The sequence below is a fragment of the Boleophthalmus pectinirostris genome, unplaced genomic scaffold (assembly GCF_026225935.1).
Source record: "Boleophthalmus pectinirostris isolate CB_2022bp ecotype Guang Dong unplaced genomic scaffold, ASM2622593v1 HiC_scaffold_15, whole genome shotgun sequence".
NCBI classification, from domain to species: Eukaryota; Metazoa; Chordata; class Actinopteri; order Gobiiformes; family Gobiidae; genus Boleophthalmus; species Boleophthalmus pectinirostris.
This window is the reverse complement of record NW_026571070.1, coordinates 17,797,164-17,819,563: the sequence shown is the minus strand read 5'-3', so window position 1 is coordinate 17,819,563 and position 22,400 is coordinate 17,797,164. Positions and strand designations below refer to the sequence as shown.

General features: G+C 37.1%; 1 protein-coding gene across 3 annotated transcripts in view; it reads right to left on the bottom strand.

The window, feature by feature from the left end:
• ctnnd2a (catenin (cadherin-associated protein), delta 2a) overlaps positions 1–22,400 on the bottom strand; it is a 260,843-nt gene that overhangs the window by 9,362 nt on the left and 229,081 nt on the right. For all 3 annotated transcript variants that reach the window (XM_055150733.1, XM_055150734.1, XM_055150735.1), the window contains 2 exons: positions 14,244–14,490; positions 12,081–12,165 (listed from right to left, as the gene is read on the bottom strand). In XM_055150733.1, the coding sequence (XP_055006708.1) occupies positions 12,081–12,165; positions 14,244–14,490 (332 nt within the window). The remainder of the gene's footprint in view (positions 1–12,080; positions 12,166–14,243; positions 14,491–22,400) is intronic.

Below are 22,400 nucleotides of genomic sequence, written 5' to 3'. Positions count from 1 at the left end.
AAGCTGGTGATAAAAGATAATGCTAGCTTATTCCATCACATCCTTTACAGTGAAAAGGTCTATGCTAATGTGACTGGACTGTTATAAATGTACTTTGAAAGAGGAAGGACAGTGAAACGATGAACAAGTAGCAAAGTCTGCCATGGAAATCACCTATCAATATTAATACAGCCCATACATTTCATATATATTTTATACTGTGTTACATATACATTGACTACCTACTTTTAATTTGGAACATAGATTAGTGGGAGTGATACTAGTAGGAGTAAAATTATGATGAAGATTTTTGTTTTTGCACATAAGCAAATTTTACATTCAAGTTATATCTTTATGCTACTATTACTTTTTAATTATTTATTTAGCACTTTCACTTGCAAACAGAGATGAATAATGCGTTGAGGTAATCCAGGGTGTTATAGAGGTATATATCGACAGGAGACTTAGCAATGAGGAGGGAGATGTTGGGTTACTATACTGTCCCAGGTCTGGACTTTGGACTAATAGAAAATGGGATCTTCTGACACGCTGAGGTTCAAAGGTAACTTGCTTGCAGACTTCCGTGGTTTTCTCATCTCCTCCGTATCTCACTCTCCTTGTTTGACATTGCCTCCCATCACCCAGCTCATTATCTCCTGCATAACCTCCTGAAGCTTCACTCTCTATTGAATATTGAATGATGTATGTACACGTATATATTCTACACAGTATATGTCTATTAATAAGGCTGGGGTGAAGTGATGGCCAAAGGGAGTCTGCAGGACACCCCAGGGCAAAAAACATTTTAACCTTAACAATAATTTCATAGTGGAACCAGTTATGTGTTGTACAGGAGTAAAAATTTTTGCTGAAATAAAATGATTGTATTATTAAAGTATTGCGCTTTCTGATTTATGTTATAATGTCGTTTTTTCATCAGAAACATACCTGCATATTTAGGCTGAGGCTCTGTTCCACCTTGTGACATCATGTGGTAATAATGAAGGGGCCCCATTGTGTTTTTAAACTCCATACAACTTCACTAGAATCATTTGGATAATTTTAGCCCTGGAATTGCCAATCTCCTCTGAACAAAAAGTAAAATGTAGCTATTAACTTGAAAACTACCACTACATGAGAGCAGAAGGTGGAGCAGAGCATTTTGAGCTTTGGAGGTACAGACAGACCAATAATAAAAGATTATTCAAACATGCATGAACGAAACAATATTATAACAAGGCTAAAACCTCACAAGAGTCACTTTAGTGTAATATAGGACCTTTAATAGGTTTGTGTGACTTGCAGTTTTTCCAAGTTCATCCTTATTTCAGTATTTATGAAGTGAAATTGACACAAGAAGGCAAATTGACACCCACGTTGCTCAGAAGTGAAAGACAAAGCAACCTTATATCCTCTAAAAATCTGTGATTATGCAAAGAACTTATCAATGCTCAATCAATAATCTATTTGTATTAGTATTTCTGCCATTTTAAACTTTATCACCCATTTTAAACATTGCCTTGTACAACCCCCAATTGGAAAAAGCCCCGTCAAAGTGTTCAGAAAAGTAAACAAGTTGCTATTTTCGTCGATTTAAACTCCCACACATGCTCTGATGTGGGTTGAGTGCTTCACCAAGTCTGTCAGTGTTCATCTTAGTCGGCTTTGAGATCATGCAACCTCTCCCACCTCCGTCATTCCTATTGTGAATACTAATGACGCACAGAAAAAGGGAAAAACAATACTTAGATATTTTTTATAATAGATCTTTCATAGTTCCAGCTCTTTCCCTTTTAAAACAGTGGACTTCCCTTCCCTGTCCACCCACCTGCGCTCTCCAGCTCACTCCCCACATTGTACAAATGAGAGGAAATAAAGACCGAGTTGCCAGGCGACCATTTTGCCTGTTGCTTTTACCATGACTCCACGCTGTTGTTGAAGGTCAAGACACTAGGAGCTAAAAACTTGATTAGAGCTGCTACAAATGATCTGCACAGTATGGGAGTGTATGTGTGTCTATGTAAGTGTGTGTGTGTGTGTGTGTGCGTGTGTGTGCATGTGTGTGTGGATTGGGAGCGCTGATGCCAGACACCAATTATAGCACACAGCAATGTAAAAGGTTACACATGATGGGTAGAGTGTCCCCTCTGGGCCTGTGCCACCAATGTACTCTCAAATATACTATGCTAATGTACATATTTTGCTAAATATACACTAAAGTAAACAATTAAGGCTCATTCTCATTTGAAATTAAAAAGATCTCAGCACCTGGACTTAACGTCTAACATCAAGGTCCGATATTGCACAAAATTAACTCTTGTGAGCTTTAAGTCATGTTGGAATTTTGTTACTTCCTCAAAAACACACTAGGAGTTGTGTTTTGTTTCATTAATTTGACTAATCCTAATCACCAAACTTCAAAATGCTCGGTTCCACCTTGTAATATCATATAGTAGTAGTAGTTTTCAAGTTAAGAGCTACATTTTACCTTTTGTTAAATAAAGATTGGAAAAATTATTCTAGTGAAGGTGTATGGAGTTTAAAAACAGAGTGGAGCACTTCCTGTATTACCACATGACAACACAAGGTGGAACAGAGTGATGTCGGTTTGAGAGAAGAACTGAGCCAAAATATGCAGGGTTTGTGTGTTAAAACAAGTGTGAATGAAACAAAACACAACTCCTGTTATGTTTTTGATGAGGAAACAGCATTATAACACTGATCAGAAAATACTATGATATGGTAGCCTGATTCATCAACTGGTTTCACTTCGTGGAAATCGTCTGACCTCGGAGCATTAGAATTCGTTCACTAGATGGTAGGTGGGGACTTTTTTTAATTTAACCAATCGCTAATTGGTGGTGACGTTTGTAATGCGCCTGTAATGGGGCTAACTGGTATATAAAGCTTTTCCCAAATCCCATCGGAAGAAGGGCAATAACGTCTTTCCCCTTGATAAAATTCACCAAACATTCTCTTTATTCTGGCTGGATCTCGGGAATCGTTGCCAACACAGAAAGCTCTTCTCTGATTGGCTGGTGCCCGAATTTGCACTTCTGGGGTTCTTGCAAACCGTCTAGGGCACAGGTGTCTAACATAAGGCCCTCCAAGACCTTTAATCTGGCCCTCGGCTGATTTTTTACAAAAATATTTTAATTATATTTTCTATTAAAATATTGGTAATTTTCTGTGGTGCTTAGCACAGCAGCGTCTCCAGCGCCTCTGTGTGTGACCCCTCCCACCAGAGCAGCACAAATGAAGACTTGTCTCTTTCCAAACGCTCTTAAAAAACTTTGACTGTTGATCGTGACACCCTCATTAACAAAATGTCAAAAGTGAGAAAAGTGGAGCCGAGTGCAGGATTTTCCAAGAAAAATAGATTTATTCCTTTTTGCACACAAGTTCATGTTAAAACATTGTGTTGAAATTGCGTTTTTCTTGCATTTCAGGTTGTTCATAATATTATAATATTTTGTAAAAGAAAGAGTTCATCAATTTAAAAAGATTTCTGTAATAGATTTGCGTTTTTCTGCACAAATATTTGAACTTATTGTTATCTTTGGGGTTTATATGACATGAGTTTTCTGATCCGGTCCCTTTGAGATCAAAGTACGTTGGATACGGCCCCTGGACCAAAATGAGTTTGACACCCCTGGTCTAGGGTATTCCGATTCCTGATCTAGTCGCTGAAGAGAAATGAAATTGAGGCACTAGGTAGCGCCAGCACTCTTTCAATTCATTCACAAAAACAACTCAACAAATCAACAACTGTCAACAGGATACAACTACTTTACACCAGCAACTACTGCAACTACTACTCCTACTACTACTACTACAAAAAAGTTTCTAATACAGTATATCCAATGGCAATTAAGCTTGTCTATATAAATTGACTGAGTCCATTTGTAACTACTTAACTGGTTCATGTAGCTTTTTAGCCACGTACCCAATATTTTCCCATTATCCATCACATCACACCTATATTTCAAAATATAAAAATACAATCCTTTAACTCTAAGCTAGATCCATGGTTGAACAGTGAAAATAATGTGCCTATGCCCTTTTCACTCTTCATTTTGGTCACTGCTGGTTGTGCTGATTTAGGGAATGACCTTTATCGTGCTGCTACATCTATTGTGAAGGCTCCACAATGCTTCAAGAACTGGTCCCTGGCTTTAGCTTAGTATTTGGTTTGGACTCTAGACGCACACAGACAAGTTAGAAGTTATTTTACCCACACACAGACCTCCACCTCTGCTCTTCTTGTGTTCCAGTCTATAACAGGTGAACATCAGAGAGACAGCGCAGAACACAGGCACCTTCTAACGCCCAGCTACTGGTTTGATGTTGTGTGAAGTTTTCAAACACTCATCTCCCTCTCGTTGTAATGTTTTTCATCACCTTTATAGTGTGGCGGAGGGTAAATTTAGCAGCTTACTTCTTCATTATGACTGTGGCTGTGTAATGAGGCAATATTAACAAGTTGGAGCGAATGCATATTAACTTAAAATAGAAGGATGGTGAATACAGTACACTACCTGACTACGCACCACTATGTGCCATTATACTCCTATAATTATAATAATAATACATATTACTACTCTACCACTAATACAAACTATGAAAAAGTGACTGACCGACTCTCATCATATTGCATAGACACAAATAATAAAAAATATTGTTTATATTAAAGGTACACTGTGTAACTTTTCTAGTAAAAGGTTCATCACCTGTTTGATTCCATGTTGTTTATCCTGAAATGTTATACTTTATGACATTTAATTTAACTATCTCTATGGAGACAAGTAGGGCACATCACCAGGCCAAGTTACAGGTCAGATCTGTGGAGAAGTGGGCCGCTTACAGTAACAATGTATGTTTTTGTGGTAGTTTTGAGAAATAAAAATCATATTGCAGAAAATCTCAGGCAAAGCAATAACATCATCACAGGGAGACAAGGAGATGGCAACCCTTCCATCAAAAAAGTTACACAGAGCCCCTTTAAGATTGAAAGTGTGGGAAAAAATCTACTTCACCAACCTCACATACTAGCAAGAGTTTGCATATAAACACACATCAATAAGGGCAGCTTGGTTTTAGTTCATGGTAGAGCCTAGGTTTGTCACAACAATATACATTCATAGACCTAGATGGGATAAAATTGCCACAATATTGTACGCACATGAGGAAAATTCACTTGTGAGATTTATTTCCCCCATGCAGGGAAGGGAAGGAGCGAATAACTTTGTTGAGTTAATTTTGTTTAGTAACTCCTCTTAAAATCTTGTCTCGTCTCGAAGTTCTTGTAAACCAAATCTCATTTCTCGTCTCACAGAAACCTTGTATCATCCCTATGATACTAAAGGATATATGAGCACATGGTAATATTGCTGTTAACAAACTATTGTACTGTGCTGAACATTAATATAATCTAAATGAAAGATTGTTACATTATAATTGTGGTATTGAAATCCAAATCCAATCAGAAAGCTTGAACCACATATGCCCTTGGTAGTACTTTTCCTATTACACAGCATAGTAAATATGTACATATACAGCTGGCAGTGCTAGGTCACAAATGCACACAATGTCTGAATAACACATTCACGAACATATTGTAAAGCTGTCAAATGTGTGACAAACAGAGCCTGAGCCTGACCCAGCCCATACGTCATCTACATGTGTATCAGATATGATGTGATTTGTGCCTATTTGCTGACTGTGGGCCTGTATTTATGAGAAGAGCATGTGATTAAGTATCGGGCGTTGTATCATTTATCAAGAAATGATCCAAAGCAGGCCAGCAGAAATTATGCTCAGAGAGGTGACATGACAAAGTGTAATCGTGTGAGAATACAGTGTTCAATATACTCCTCACTTTGTGTATAGCCTCATATAGATTGTGCAAACAGTATATGGTGCCAGTCTAACATGTGGCTTGGCGTTATTGGTTAGTATAGTCACAATAACCAAACACATGTTCCTATGTTCATATGCATTTTTGGAGGGCCCGTCAAATACTTTTCTCCATGGATATGTTATTGCTGTTTCACAATATGATATTAAACTTTCTATTTTCATGGAGCCCAAACCAGAATGCATGTTTTTTCTATGTGTTTTTGATCTGAAATTTAATAAATGTAAGATATAGATATTTAATGTCATACTGTGAAATATTCCAGGCAGAGCAATGACATATCCATAGAAACGAGGAGGTGACGAACCCCAAACCAAAAAGTGACACAGTGTATCTTTAAACTAATGTAGGGTTGTATATTAAATCTCAGGCACTGACATCTATGCAACATAATTTTCTTAGGAAACAACTTTTTTTTTTTTTCTTTTTACATTTACATTTGGCAAACTGTAGTTCAGACCAACATGTTCTAAAATGCATGTGATTCTTACAGGCTTCTTTCATATGTTAACGCTCCTGGCAATGTTTACCATGTGAAGTTTGAACTCAATCCAACAATTAAACGTAATTTGTAAATGTTATTACAAGTGAAATGTGTTCATTGCAATTTGATATTTTTCTGAAACCATGCAGGCCTAGTACTCTATGTTGACACACTGGTCATGGTGAAGGAACATTTGTTTAGCAATGAAAGTGTTCACTACAGATGAATAGAGTAGACTTGTTCACTTATAATGTTGCATATCCACATTATTTAAAGACGAGCTAGATCCATTAGGCAGACTTGAATGATTCATCCTGAGGTCTGGTCTACTGTGGCAAAAGCACATTTCAACAGCTGCTGCTCTGGCTTTTCAAATATTCTCTGACGATATTTCTGACCAAGTTGCAGCTTTTTATAATTTTTTTTTTTTTCTGTTACTCATCTGGTGACAGCCAAAGTTTTGCATCAATACACTTGCATAACGTGTTTTTATTTTTACATAGGCCTAGACTCCAATGGCAGTGCTGTGGGAGGTGATTAACTCCAAGTGTACGAAAACACACATTTGATTTGCTCATACTTCAAACGATTCTGACTCAATACTGACGCTAATTTTCAAGATAAATAATGCACATTTTTCAAAACTACCATTACTTTTCCTCCCCTTCTCAGCACCAAATCCAGGTCCTCTTTCATTTAAATGGCTAATGCTAAACCATGCTAACTGGATTTTTGCTGAAGCTAACAGGCATGACCTGATACGTCATTGCAGGGATACCAGCAGTGAAGTTACTACTTACTAAGAGCTCTGGACTTGTGTGATAATGTCAGATGCGTGGATGCTCAAACACAATCATTTCCACAGGTATAAAATTAGACAGTCTCCTGTTGTGCACTGGGTGATGGCATGGGAGGGTCCCATAGCACATTATGCATACAGACATAATGGGCAATGAGGCATAGTACATTTGAGCAAGTTTATCTGTAGGAAAGTAGAGGCAAACTTTCTGTTATCTTCTAAGACAAATATTGTAAAAAAAAAAAAAAAAGCTATTAGCCACACTTTTTTCATGGTTTGGGTGGTCCTGCGACTTATACATTAAAATTTTCACACTGACAGCCGCGAGAGGGCGCTCTAGGCTTGTGTGTCAGTATCTGCTACTTCTATTACTTCTGTACCACTGTCACTTGGTATCCTTCTGTGCATGTCTCCTGCAGAAAGAGCCGCTGTCCTGCTGCAAGTAGTGAAATATGCAGCCAGAAATGGTAATCGAGCAGCAGAAAGAAAGTTTGGAATGCGCGAGAACTTGTGAGGGACTGGTGGAAAGCGGGGGATGGAGAACACAACTTCACGGTGCGCCATGCAACTTTCCTGAAAAGTCACTGGATGGATCGACAAAACCTGGACTTCAATGACAACCGAAACCATCCTGTTGGGATTCAGAAAGGCCAGAATAATTCTAACTGGAACTGATGCTGAGTCTGATGACAGCTATGCAGAAGAGGAAGTGGCGCTCTGTTTACCTCCGGAGGTCGCAGAGTTGCTCAGAAGTGACACCGAGGATAAAGAATTCAATGGATTTAGTGATTTGGAGTGAGATCGAGAGTTTGGTAAGCTTGTTATGTGATGTTGTTTATATATGTTTTTTCTTCTTCATTATGCATTTTTTGGCTGGTGTGACTTATACTTCAGAGTGACTTATAGTTCGAAAAATAGGGTAAATAAGTTAAATGCTTTACTGTGAAACATTCCAGGCAAAACAATAACATCTCCATGGAAACGACCTGGTGATGGACACTCCACCATAAATGTTATAGTGATAATGTGATAGTGCACATTTAATTAATAATTTAAAATGCATTTCCTCTTCCATAAAATGAGATCAGTCCAAGATTACAATAAAGTGGATGAAATGGTTGAATTTTGAAATATTCAAAAACAGCCCACAGATGGTATCTGGTTTTAATATAAGAATGATGGATAACATTTAATGATGTTGTGGTATAGGGGAAAACATCTTGTCTTTTACTTTTGTTTTTCTAATAATGTTTACATCATATCGGATCAAATGAGACGAGGCAAAATCATTCGGCTGTTTCAAAAACACTACCATCAATCTGTAGAAAGACTTAATTTAATATCCCACCTATATGCAGTCCTATCTCGAGCCAAACATGGGTGCTAAATATTCCCGGACAGCTCTTAACAGGCCCGGGCCAATGTCCTCTGTGTCTGATTGCTGGAGTGTTATGCCATCTACTCAAGTGTAATGTTATCCAGTGGCGATGATTAGAGACGTGTGAAGCAGATGAGGCTCCCAGGGGCCACATGGGAATTGGGCTTTGAGTGATCACTGGGAAAACATGCATGAAGCGAGGGCTAGTCTGCACTAGGCCTTAATGCTAAAGGCCAATCTGTTCTCACATGACTATGGTACTATCACTATTCACTACGCAGTATTTATAACAGCTATGGGTTGAACAGCTATTTGAATGCTCCTTATGTGAAAATACTGAGAATACTGTCAAGATTATTCAGCTGCCATAAATTACTTTGCTCGTTCCTGGATGAAAATAGCAATGGTTGACATCTGAATAGAACACCATTCACACTACAGTATTCTTTGGCAAGTCTGTACAGCAAAAAGTGTCACGAGCATGTGTGGAGGCGCCTACTTTGTACCAAGGAAGCAAATTCAAACTTCAAAACTTCAAACTAAACCTTTATAAAAGAGCACAATCCTGAAAAAAGAACTTTTGCCTACACACACCTACAAATTTGCCTCTCCTGATAATATCCAACCATGTCACTAATCTTGGGGAATATATAGTATACACTGCAAAAACTAAAATCTTCCAAGTTAAGATTACTTGAATTAAGAAAGTGTCATAATTTGAGTAAATTTAATTTGAAAAAATTAAATTGCCAAAAACTTTTTGTATGTAAAATATGAAAATACATCTTGCACTTGAGATAAGAAAACTCTTTGCACTTAAAATACGAAACAAGATCTAATGTGGCACACACATACTACATATGCAGATAATTTTACTTGTCAAGTTGAATCTACTTAAATACAAAAATGTTATTTATTTAAATTTATAGATAGGGATGTAATGATAGCCAAATCTCTTGGTACGATATTATCACTATATGCATCTCACGATACGATATTTATTGCAATATTTTGGATGGGTTAATATAATTGTAGATAATACACTTTTTTGCTTTTAAAATACCTTGAGAAGATATTGGTGTGAATTATTTCCATCATTATCCCAAGAATGAAACATATTTCTTCATGTTGTTTACACTGAAATGTATCATGGGATATGTAGTTTCCGATGTTTACAAGCTGTTGCTACTATAAAATCACGCATTTAAGCAAAGGAACTTGTAATTTGATATATTGTGACAGCCCACAGGCATTATTATGAGACTTTTGACAATACGATATCACAATATTTCGATTATTGCTACATCCCTAATTATAGATATTGCTTTTTGCAGTGTATCTTGAGTTGGGGATGAGCACTGCACTCTGATCCCTTGTAACTAAATGTGCACAAAAGTTAATATCTATTTTTGTCTTCCAATAAAGTCCAAAATTGTTATACCCACAATGTAAAATGAGCAAATACACAAATTCACACAAATTAAAAGCAAACAACATATTTTGAGTTAGACTGCCACATGTACTCTGTTGCTAAAGATGATTCTTCTCTGGAACTTTACACAGAAATAAACAGCACACAACCGTGGCAGCAAAAACACTCAAAAACCCTCATTATCGGTAAGTGAAAGTAAGTCAAAAACATCTGCCATTATTTTTAATCAACTTGGCGGCACAGGATATGTTCCTCTGGAGAAACAAAAGAAGTGACAGCAAAGTTTTATTTTTAACTATAGAGTGTGTTTGTACTTGAACATTGGGAACTTTTATTGTCCTCCTTATCCTTGTCTTCCTTACAAGATAGAAGTTAGCAGCTGATATAATGGGCTGCAGTTATTCCAGATGGACTGAATTATGGCCTTGTTGGGTGCTGGGTGTGTTAGTGTAAAGTTGTGTGTGTGTATTTGTGTTTGCTAGAAATAATAAAAGGAGAAAGCACACAGGCTGGAGACGTATATAAACGTATCGATCTGGCTGCATCTGTAAACACAGCAGTGATGGGCCCAGTAGAAGCCCATTATTCTTGGGTTTGAGGCTAGTTATGGCCGACCTCAAACTCACACACACATAGTTAATATACAGAAGGTGAAGACATGTGGCTTACAACAATGCAAGTCATTATCAGTTGAAAGGATAGTGAACAGTTTGTCTTAAAGGGCCCATATTACACTGTTTTCTGATTTATGTTATTTCTTCATAAAAACATACCCGGAGTTGTGTTTTGTTTCATTCACACATGTTTAATACACAAACCCTGCATATTTAAGATGACTTCTTCTCTTACACAGAAAACAATCTGTTCCACCTTATGATGTCATGTGGTAATACGGGAAGTGCTTCAGTGTGTTTTAAAACTCCATACACCTTCACTAGAATCATTAAAATAATTTTAGCCATGGAATTGCTAATCTCTACTCAACAAAAGGTAAAAGGCTATTAACTTGAAAACTACAATCACAAGGAACCAAGCATTTTGAGCTATAAGATTTAGATGGACTAATCATGTGTTACTCAAACATGTGTGAAAGAAACAAAACACAACTCAAGGTATGTTTTTGATAAGGTAATAACATTATAACATTGCTTAAAACTCACGAGAATCCATTTTGTGTAATATGGAACCTTTAAGTCAGTAAGTACTGTTTCACTGATTGATTTTCTCATTTACTGTTGGTTGAATTAACAATTTTGTTAAGGTGACTGCTGCTCTGCTTTTGGGCTACACAAAAAATACACTTCAGTTGAAATGAATCCCTAGTTGGGCTGCATTATTTATATGGTTTGCAGTATTATTTTTGACTGAGTTCATTCACTAAAATGTTCACAATGCAGGTCTGATTGGTTCTTTGAGTAAGTAGCGGAAGACATTCTTGCTTGAGATTTCTGTGCTGAGATGTGATTTGATTTAACCTTCATAAAAAGGTTTTAAAAACAGGATAGAGTACAAGAGTAATGGGATAACGTGAAGGATGGAATGGAAGAATTTTATTTTATTTTCGTTGGGGGTTTAACTTGATTTTTTATTTACTCTTCTGCTGGGCAGCTACATGTCTGTAGCAAAAATAATTTCCCCATGGACAAAAGTAATTCTGATTCTGAAAAAAAGAGTGGCAAGCATATCAAATGTGACTTAAATATTCAGTCATATTCAATTTTGGGCCCCCATACTTTTACTTCTACCTGAATAATATTTAGTTTGAAGTAACTATATTCATATCATATGATTTAAAAATGTGCGCTACACATCATATAAAATCATACATTACATGTATTACATTTCACATACAAAACATGTATATTTACTTTTTTAGTCCTACTTGATTAATTATATGGGTCACTACTTTTTTACTTCTACTTGAGTGTTAATATTTTATATGACGTTGCTCTGTAAGTATACATTTTTGGCTATTCTACCCACTATCTCACAATTGTATTATTTTGAAGATGAGCTGCTTCAGAGATTTCCTCTCATTTCAGTCTCTCCACAGGAAAGCCTCAAATGAAATGTGTGTAGCGGTGTTCTTACCTTCTTGTAGAGGGAGCGCAGGTCTCTGTACTGCCACATACTGCTGAGCACCTGAGAGGCTGCCTTCACCACTTTAGCTGAGTGTCTGGAGTGAGATAAAGACAATAATAGTCATTTCTCTTGGATCGCATTGCTTCAAATAATATTCCAGTGTTATTACACCTCCTATCTCTCCTCCACTCCTCCGTAAGACTAGAGGCCCTGGGTGCTTGGGCTTTTAAACAAGTAAGTGCTCTGTTGCTCCTTTTATAGCTCAAAATGTCCTTAAAACAGGGAGTTGCCAGATGAGTGCGAAATGACCCTCTCTGCCATGCTAATAGCCTTGTGCCAGACACTTGATGAAAAATGAAGCTAGTAGGAGTCAGTTGAGGAGCCTTGCCCTTTTCAAATCTGGAGAGGGGGCTAAAGAGGATTTACATTTTATTTAAATTGCCACATATATTTTCAAAACCCCTGTGAGTTAAAAAAGAGCAAAGTACCTAACTGCGGGCACTGGTATTAAAATTATTTGTTATTGAGTTATTTGTCGAACCGTTGACCAAACAGAGACGCAATTAAAATTCATATACTCCAGCCGATCATAAAAATGTCTGTACCTGCCCATAATTGCTAGTGACATCTTTATTAACATGCAGTCCCATATGCAATAAATCTGGCATTACACATTTTATCTGAGTCAGCACCAGTTAAAAAAAACAAAACAGACATTTGTAGCCTAATCCTTATTCAACCAACTAACTGGTATCAAATGAACAGATAAAATGTGATACTCAAATGTCCAAAGCCATAATTTTAAACCTGACTGGTAATTGCAGTAGTTGAGCTTCTAATCAAATCATTAAAATCTCTGCCTTCACATCATATTTAGAAAGCTTACATTCACCTGGCTTGCACTCACTATCTATCACCACTAAAGCCGCCAAATGTGAGATGCATAAAGCGTCTCTGGTAACAAGCCACACAGTACACAGTATTCTCAGTGCACCTATTCAGACCAAATGAAGATGTGTAGCCTATTAGCGGCCAGCTCCAGTGGCAGTGAATTTTGTACTCCTGTTTCCTCCCTGCACCTCATCTCTTTGTAATGCCGCCCTTGAGCGCACATCCCCAAACACACTCCATCCGTAACAATAAATCAACATTTGACCTCTCAACTTTGACCTCCTTTGTCTGATAACACCCGGCGTCATAGTAACCGCTGGCTATAGCAGCTAAGCAGAACACCCAGCTCGGTCTCCAACGGCAACAGCGCCTCTTTATTTTCACTGCATCCTCTTTGTTTGCCTCTGGCCCTTTGTGGATGAATGGTCACACGGAGTGGACACTGTTTATGAATGATGGATGTATGGCAGCTTTTAGCCACTGCTCAATACTGCACTCCCTCTTACTGATTTGAGTCATTCTATACACAGTGGAATACAAAATATTATTATTATTTTCGTATCATGTCAATCTATTCTTTAATCTATTCATTTATTCTGATTGAAGATAGTCTAAGATAATGTGTTGTTTTTTTTTCTGGTTAGTGTATATAATTGGCATTTGCAGTAGAGCCTTTTTTCATAGACAATTGCTTATTTATTTATTACAAAATGACAAAAATATTTTGTAAATATATTAAGCATAATTTATCAAATACATTTTGTAAATGGGGCACCCCGAAACCTGCCCTGATTTATAAATAGGGCCCTGTTTCGTCTAATGCTACCATAAGAGTATATTAGAATATTGCATCTTGGGATTGCAAAAATAACAATGGTTATTTTTTATCACATTATCAAAACAATAGTTTAATAAGATAACAATTACAGCACATAATCTCATACCAGTCATTTATTTATAATGTTGTCAGGGCAAGCCAATTTGAATAATTAATGTAGGAGTAAAATCAATCAAAAGCTTATTGGATGTGGTCACTTAAAGGTAAAGAACGCAATTTTCTGGAGGTGGCACGTCACCTGCTTGATTCAATAGAAACAGAAAGTTAAACCCATACTTCACAAACATCCAGGGCAAGGCAAAATAAGAGTTATTTGTGTGCTTTTATTTTTGTTTATTTTTTGTGTAAAAAGTAACCGTGGCTTTAGCCCATTTATATTTGTCAATGCTTTTTGAATACTCAGCAAGGACACCATTAGTGATTTTGAAAACTTGTTGACTTACTTGTCCCCTTTGCTGCGTGCGATACCGATCAGTTTCTCAATCCCCCCGGCGTCCCGTAGTGCTTTGGCGTTCTCCATGTTTTTGGTGATGACTTCGTGCAGGGCGCAGCAAATGGCGGTCACCGTATCATCGGACATGGCCTTACTGGCAGAGCTGGCGTTCACCGATGTGGCACTGCTGGTGGTGTTGTTGTTACTGCTGCTGCTGCCCGGCAACCGATGGATCAGGTCTCTCATGGCATATTTACCTGAAGAGAGCATGAGGAAAGAAATGAATCACCACATCATTCTGTTTTGGAAATGCTGTTTCAAATTGCTGTTAGATGAATTGTGTGCTCAATGGGGGTTATGGCCGTAAAGCTTTGAAAAAAATAAAGTGATTCTCAGGTACAGTAAACACTCTGCCCCACAAAAAGATCTCTGATATTATAATAAAGTCAAATAGACGATTTGAAATACAGAGGGTAGAACAGAACAACAACTTAAAGTTCTGCTATAAGGTTTTCTTGAAGAGGACTCAACTATAGACACGCACTAATGCATACATGCTGGGAATCCAATAAAGAGTGACTTGTGGTATTTTAGTGAAAAGGCTGGCATATGTGGAAAATGAAAAAGAATTGACATTCACAGAATGAGTGGTTGGAGAAATCGAAGCGACAGAGACGCAGTAATTAAGAGTGGTGGGAGAAGCTGTCAGATATGAGGTCTGTGAGTGCCCAGGCCTGAGCCACAGCATCTGTCCTTATAGACACAGTGGTGCATGGGCTTTAAGATGGGCTGGGGTACAAGAAGTCAAAATGAAAACATTTTAGAAAAGAAAAGTGAATAATTTATCTACATAATAATTACAACACACACAGACAACAATCTAGATTCCTCTTTTATTTAAACACACTTAGAACAAGTATAAATTAGACTTGTTAGACTCAGCCATATGCTAAAAATGAAAATAATGTGATTTTCTTTGTATCATGTTTTTCTGTTATTTTGATCAGTTTGGTTGTTTTATTAAAACAAATGTATGCATTTCAGGATGAATTTCCTGTACAATGACAAGACTATAATTGCCATTCAACACCCAAAAAAGTCTGAACTCTGCTCCAAACCACAAGCTTTTAGCGATTGTCTGTAGACCTGCCGATTAAAAAGCACCAAGAATATAAATGACAATTACACATGAGCGAATCTAGATTTGGATTAAAATTTGATTAATCACACTGCCTTCCTTGTTAGCGAACATGATCCAGTTATGTCTTATAATCTACAAACACCATAGTCAACCCATTAATACCAAAAATATGTGCCTAGGCTTGGAGTGACAGTCAGAGCTCTCTGGCTTTAAAAAAATGTCTCCTTTTGGTTGTCGGCTACATTATTGGATTAACCATAGAGTCCAATATCATCACCGTTCAAGTGGACCTTTGCTTAAAATGAGGTGAAATTACATTTTTGGCTGACACATAAAGACTCTCTAGGTACAGCATGCACTTTAACTCACCTGCTTTTTCAGTGCTCTCTGTTAGAGTAACCTTTCTCATAAATGTGATGTCCCAATTCTGTGTACTCATTCCTAGGCAATTCATCACTGTAATACCTCAAGTCCTTATAGATGGGCAGTAAATCCCTGCTCATATTACCTCTAATAAGTCTAAGTGATCAGGGAGTGACTGGGAATGGCCAAATGATACACAGAGGCAGGTCAATCAGAGGGCAGTTATCCTCTCCATAAAGCATAAGCACTGGGACAACCTGATTATTAGATAGCCTTATGCAAACATGGTCATTTAAACCCTCAAATACACATTACAGTCGTGGTGCCGCAGATCTGACACACATTCGCTACAACAGGGAGGCAGTGCTGAGTTAATTGGACCAATGTTATCTTGAGGTTGCAGGCTAGTGAGGTTAAAGGGCCCATATTACACTGTATTCTGATCTATATTATAGTGTTGTTTTCCTCATCACAAACATACCTGGAGTTGTGTTTAGTTTCATACCTGCATATTTAGACTGAGTTACTTTCAAATTGAAACCACTCTGTTCCACCTCATGATGTCCTGTGGTAAAACAGTGCTCCATTGTGTTTTTAAACTCCATGTACCTACACTACTATTATTTGGATGATAGCCAATCTCTACAGAAATAAAAGATAAAAGGAGCTGTTAATTTAATTTGCAAACAACTGCTTCGTAACATGACAAGATGGAACAGAGTATTTTGAGCTTTGGAGATGCAGACAGACTAACAAAAGCTTACTCAACCATGTGTAAATAAAACAAAACACAGCTCCGGATATGTATTCTAACATGGGTTAATGCTAACAAGAGTCAATTTTGTGTAATATAGGACTTTTAAGCTTGCTTTGTCTTAAAGTTTTGAGGAGAACTTTAAAGTGCATATGACAAGTTAGACTACTAATTTCACTAAAACATAGTTAACATAGTTATTTTTATGATTTTAATAAAAATCTTGAGTAGTTTTTCTTGTTTTTAAAGTTTATAATTATATGTTATTATCTATCACGAACAATGTTAACAAAACTTGTCTAAACCGCACAATAGTTATGATTACACTAATAAAAGCAGATGACAGTGTGCGTTATGTTCTTTATGTGTAAATTGTCCGTGCATTATGGATGGAATTTTCTGTGACAACCTTTGTCACAAGAGATGGTCCAATATTTAATTCACAGCTATTTTCTATATTTTTGTACTCTTCTTGTCTATATATTTCCACAAATAGTCACTTGACTGATGTAAAACAATATGATCGACATTTACCACATGTACTACTATCACACCAAATCATGTATTAATGAGAAAAACATGAAAATCAGTCACTTAAAACCCTAAAAAATGGCTCTGACTTGACAGAAGGACTTCAATCTGACTGGCTAATTTCCTGACTGATTTGCCGCTTGATAATACAACCTTGCAGCTTGGTCCACGTAATGATCTGACTAATTTCTGAACGAGTGACTGTTTACGGATTAAGCACAGGCTCATTTAGCGAGCGACTGCTGGATAATTTAGTGCACCAATGACTGACACGTTATTGATTGACTGCAAGTGTGATTGAGGGACTGGGCTTGGGGGGAATCCGGGGACGCCAAAGATCACTGAGAGGAACCATAAAGCCATCACCACCTGTGTGTAATCCTATTAACATTTCCTCCTTATAGACAGATGCATTGATAAACTGCTGTCAGTATATCTCTAAATTATACATGCAGGCCTGCCCATGCATATCAATAACAGCAGCATCCTCCTTATCTGGTCAGGGGTTGCCTCAGTGGATCATGTACCACTATTTAGCCCAATTCTCTTCCACCTATTCTAAGGTGCGTTATAATGCTGATACTTCCTCAAAAACAAACCTGGAATCATGTTTTGTTTCATTCAAACACTATATGTTTGAGTAATCCTGCATTATTAAGATGTCTGCATCTCCAAAGCTCAAAATGCTCTATTCTACCTTGTGATGTCATGAGGCCGTAGTTTTCAAGTAAATTTTTACCTTTAGTTCTGTAGAGATTGGCAGTTTAAGAGCTGAAATTGTAAATGTAAATGATTCTAATGAAGGTGTATGGAGTTTAAGAGCACAGTAGAGCACTTCCTGTATTAAAACATGCCATCACGATTGTTTTGTGTTTGAGAGAAGAACTCCGCCTAAATATACAGGATTTGTTTGTTAACCCCTTAACTCCTGAATTTATATAGATGTATATTAAAAATGTTTTGTGTGTGTTTTTGCATTTAAGTAGATGGTAAATTAAGTTGAGATTATTACTTTGACTAAATAAATAGAAATTTGGGTATGTTGCAAATTTGCGACAATTAGAAACAAATGCTGAAAGGTTCTGCATATGCACTAACCTGCACTGGGGGTATGAAGCTGCTATGTCGGCTTATACCTCGATCCGACTCTTGCATATTTGTGACAGTTGGTGTTAAGGAGTTAAACATACAGTATGTGAATGAAACAAAACACAACTCCAGGATTGTTTTTGATGAAGAAACCCTATTATAACATAGATCAGAAAACAGTATGGTCCCTTAATATGTTCGCTTTAAGGATATCTTATGTAGCATGATGCTGTTACTTAATACTGTACAGGTATATAAAAGTTGAGGTTAAGAATACACTACCTTTGGATAATGGATGCTAATTTCCCTTGATTGTGCCTACGGAAATGCATGTATATTCAGATCAAATACCTGAAGAATATTATAGTTATTCTCTAGCAGCACAATGTAAAACACTTCATGAATAATAAAAGCATGACTTAAATGAAAAGGTTTTCTAGCAGTTATATAGGATTGAAAAGCGCAAATGTCAGTGAGTAAGTCAAGACATACAGAAGATATTTCTATCTGTTTTCTGCTAATATTATGTCCCGCAGTCGCCTGCACTGTTTGTCTTTTAAATCCTGTATAAATGTATAAAGACACACTATAATTTGAACAGCTGAGCAAACACCCTCCACATGGTAGTAAAGGCTGCTAAAATAAGACATTAAAGCTGGCAGTGCAGTAAGCCTTTCACCAAACCACTGATAGAAGGTAGAATTGGTAGAAAATTTGGATAAATTTTGTCAAAAGTGGGTCATGAAACCTACTTCAAAAACAGCCATCTCCAATCCTAGAATATGGGTATAGACCTGTAGAATAGAAAATATAAACAAAAAATCGTTTATGTTTCGAATCCCGCTCTCAACATAAACATCATTGGTAGAGCGGTCAGATCCACAAACCCACATGGTTGCCGGCGTGATCCCAGCTTCCACAGAATGCTTTTGTTGTGTCCTTGGGCAAAAAACTTAACCCACCTCGTCTCCAGTGTTTGTGTACATTGGGATATGAGTGTGTGTGTTTGTGTGTGAATGCGTGAGTGCTTCCTTGACATAAAATGCTTTGAGTGCCTTGAAGGTGGAAAAGCGCTATATAAAAATGTGACCGTATAACTCTGTGCAGCTCAAATCTTATTGTAGTACACAAAAATAACAGAAAAGTACCAAGGAAAAGTACCCATCATAAATATTGACGCCCAGACTTTTGCTCCATCTATCAAAAACAGAATGTTAAGACGATCCAGTGTTTATTGTTCCAGGCATATATGGACATCTCCTCTCCTCTTATATTAAAGTGTGGATTTCGCCTGGGCATGTCTTAGAGCAGATAAACAAGCCCTTTGGTTGCCTGATAGTCTCATAAACACCTATTACAGCGCATCTCCAATATAGGGCTCTCCAGCTGGGAGGCACCACAGTAATGCATTCTTGAGCTGCATTCCCTCATGCCTTCATCCCATGGAAAGGCCGTGCTTCATCAGGACCATAATGGCTGATTTGATTTAAAGAGATCCAATTACCTTCAACAATGGAGTGATTTGATTGTTTACTGACGGAGAAAGGAGTGTTAGTGAACTCAAATGGGAGGTAATTGTCTCACGGTGAGATGTGAGGGAAGACCAGGTGACGTGGTAGGTTGAGGTGTGTTATTATGTGATACAAAAGATAGTCATTACACGGTTAACAGTGTGTCCCTGTGGTCACAAGGTGCTGTCAACATGTTCTGTTTATGTAATTCGTCATGGATACTATGACATTTAAATACAGTAGTTCTAGTGCTCAGTAAAGGTATTTATCTTGATATGTTTATATCTAGATTAGAAAAACTATCCAAGACAGCCTAAAACAGCCTACATAAATAAGATTTATTTCTATATCTGTGTACCTATGGCCTTTAATACTTACTTACTAATCCAAAAGAAATTCTTTATTTTTATTACATGACCCACAAACTTAAGAAGAGGCTATCAGTGTTCTCTGGTCATGTGATCTGGATGCATAAACAATACATGTACATTAATGCATAAAATTTAAATGCTCCGACTGAAATAACATTGGCTCCTTCTTGCGTTTATTTTTTATTTTATTTTTGTAATACGCAGTAACATTGCTAGGGGGCGCTCATGTCAAAACACGTTATAAGCCTGACAAAAGGTTTAAAGGCCCTGTATTATGCAAAATTTACTCTCGTGAGCTTTAAGCCATGTTATAATGCCTGATCAAAAACATACTTGGAGTTGTTTTGTTTCATTCACACGTTTGAGTAATCCTGGTTTATTACATCTGCAAAGCTTTTCCACCGTGTGATGTCTTGAAGCATTAGTTTTCAAGTTAACAACTACCTTTTACTTTTTGTTCAGCTGAGATTGGAAATTCCTGGACTGAAATGATCCAAGTGATTGTAGAGAAGGTGTATGGAGTTTAAAAACACAGTGGAGCACTTGCTGTATTACCACATGACATCACACGTTGGAACAGAGTGTTTCTTAAATATACAGGATTTGTGAGTTAAACATGTGTGAATAAAACAAAACTCCAGATATGTTTTTGATCAGAAAATAGTAATATAAAAATGTTTTCTTTAAATGTATCTCCTAATGGGAACACTTCTTTGTTGTGAAAAATCAACCATGCACCAAATAACAAAAAGTAATTCCTCCAAATATTTTTCCGCTCCAGTGAAGTCAGTCACTTAAGAGGAAAAAACATTTTTAAAGACAACAAATTGACTTATTTTTCTTGAGCTATAATTGAAACAATAAAAATGTGCAGAATACTAATGAGCAGGGGATTATGTCTGTTTAAAGGGAAGGGTAATATTCAGATTTCTGCTCCAATTATGAGACCATTTATCAGCCCCAATGGACACAAACAACTCCCAGAGCTCAGTCGAAAATACAACTAAACAGAGGCATGGCAGTAGGCAGATAAAAAAGGATAGGTTAAAGACTTTATACATTGTGGTAAATTGGAGTGTCAAACTGTCATCTTGTGTATGGCCCTATCTATCTGCCTTTGAAGTTGGAGGGCGACAGGTTTTGAGCGCATAAAACTACAGCAAGGAGAAAATACACTGTGTAGTCTCTGGAAGAACAAATAATGCTAGTATGGAAAACATGCAAATATAAAACTTTAAGCTGTGTGTGAAGAGTTCAATTGCAAAAACAGATATCTCTAATGTATGTGGATTTTATCAAGGAGGGAATAAAATCCATTTAGACATGAGCACATTTCAATACAAAGAGTAAATTGTAAACATACATCACTTTTTAATATCACACTTATCTGTTTTTGCAAATGATCTTTTCACATGCTAAAATAAAGTTTAGAAAATAAAATGTTATTGTGTTTGAAGGAGATAATGGACAAATCCTCAAGCTTTTGAACAAATGTGATAAAAGTATTAGAACATCTTGAAAATAACTGCTCTTATGGGGAAAGAGAATAATCCACGTAACAGTGGGGAATTCAAATTGGAGTAGTTAATGCTGGTTATGAAGGAAAGGTGGTACAATAAACACACAAAAAAGAAGATTTCATCTGCAAAGGTTTTGATTTTTTTTTTTGCTTTGTTTACACTTGCAATTTATGTAAAAAAAGGAGAATTCTGTTGTTAAATCTTTGTCTCAAATTTGATAACTGTACTTCCTCTAACTGTGATTATACTGTATTTTCCAGACTATAAAGTGCACCGGATTATAAGGCGCAATATCAGTAATGTTGAATTCCCTCATCTATTTTCATACATAAGGCACACCAGATTGTAAGGCATTATAAGGCGAAACAAAACAGTCAGGTAAGTCAAACTTTAATCAACTCATTCACAATAACTCAGGCCAGGGGCATCCATGATCCATTGGCAGATAGTGGCATAACTCGCCCGGCATTGCCTCTCTGTCTTGGTGAATGTGTATACTTTGTGAAGCTCCTGACGACAGTAGCCATAATGCTCCGACAATCCATCAACCGGTGTGGCTTCACAGCTTACCAAAGTCGTACTCAAACATTTTGACAGATTTTTGAGCGCCGTGTACCACATAAAATCAGTTCGAGGTCAGTCAGCACAACCAGATTTAATACATAAAGTGCACCGGATTATAAGGCTATACTGTATGGGTTTCAGGTGGTTATAATGTTATGCTTGATCACTGTGGACCATAGAGAAAAATGTTACAGAAGCACCACAACAAACAAGCTTAGGAAGACAGTAAAACATTCTGATGGAATTGTAGTCCCCGTGTATTTTTCTTTATTGCTTTCTCTCCCTGTTATTCTGCCTGTCATGCTCCCTGTCTGGCACTGGAG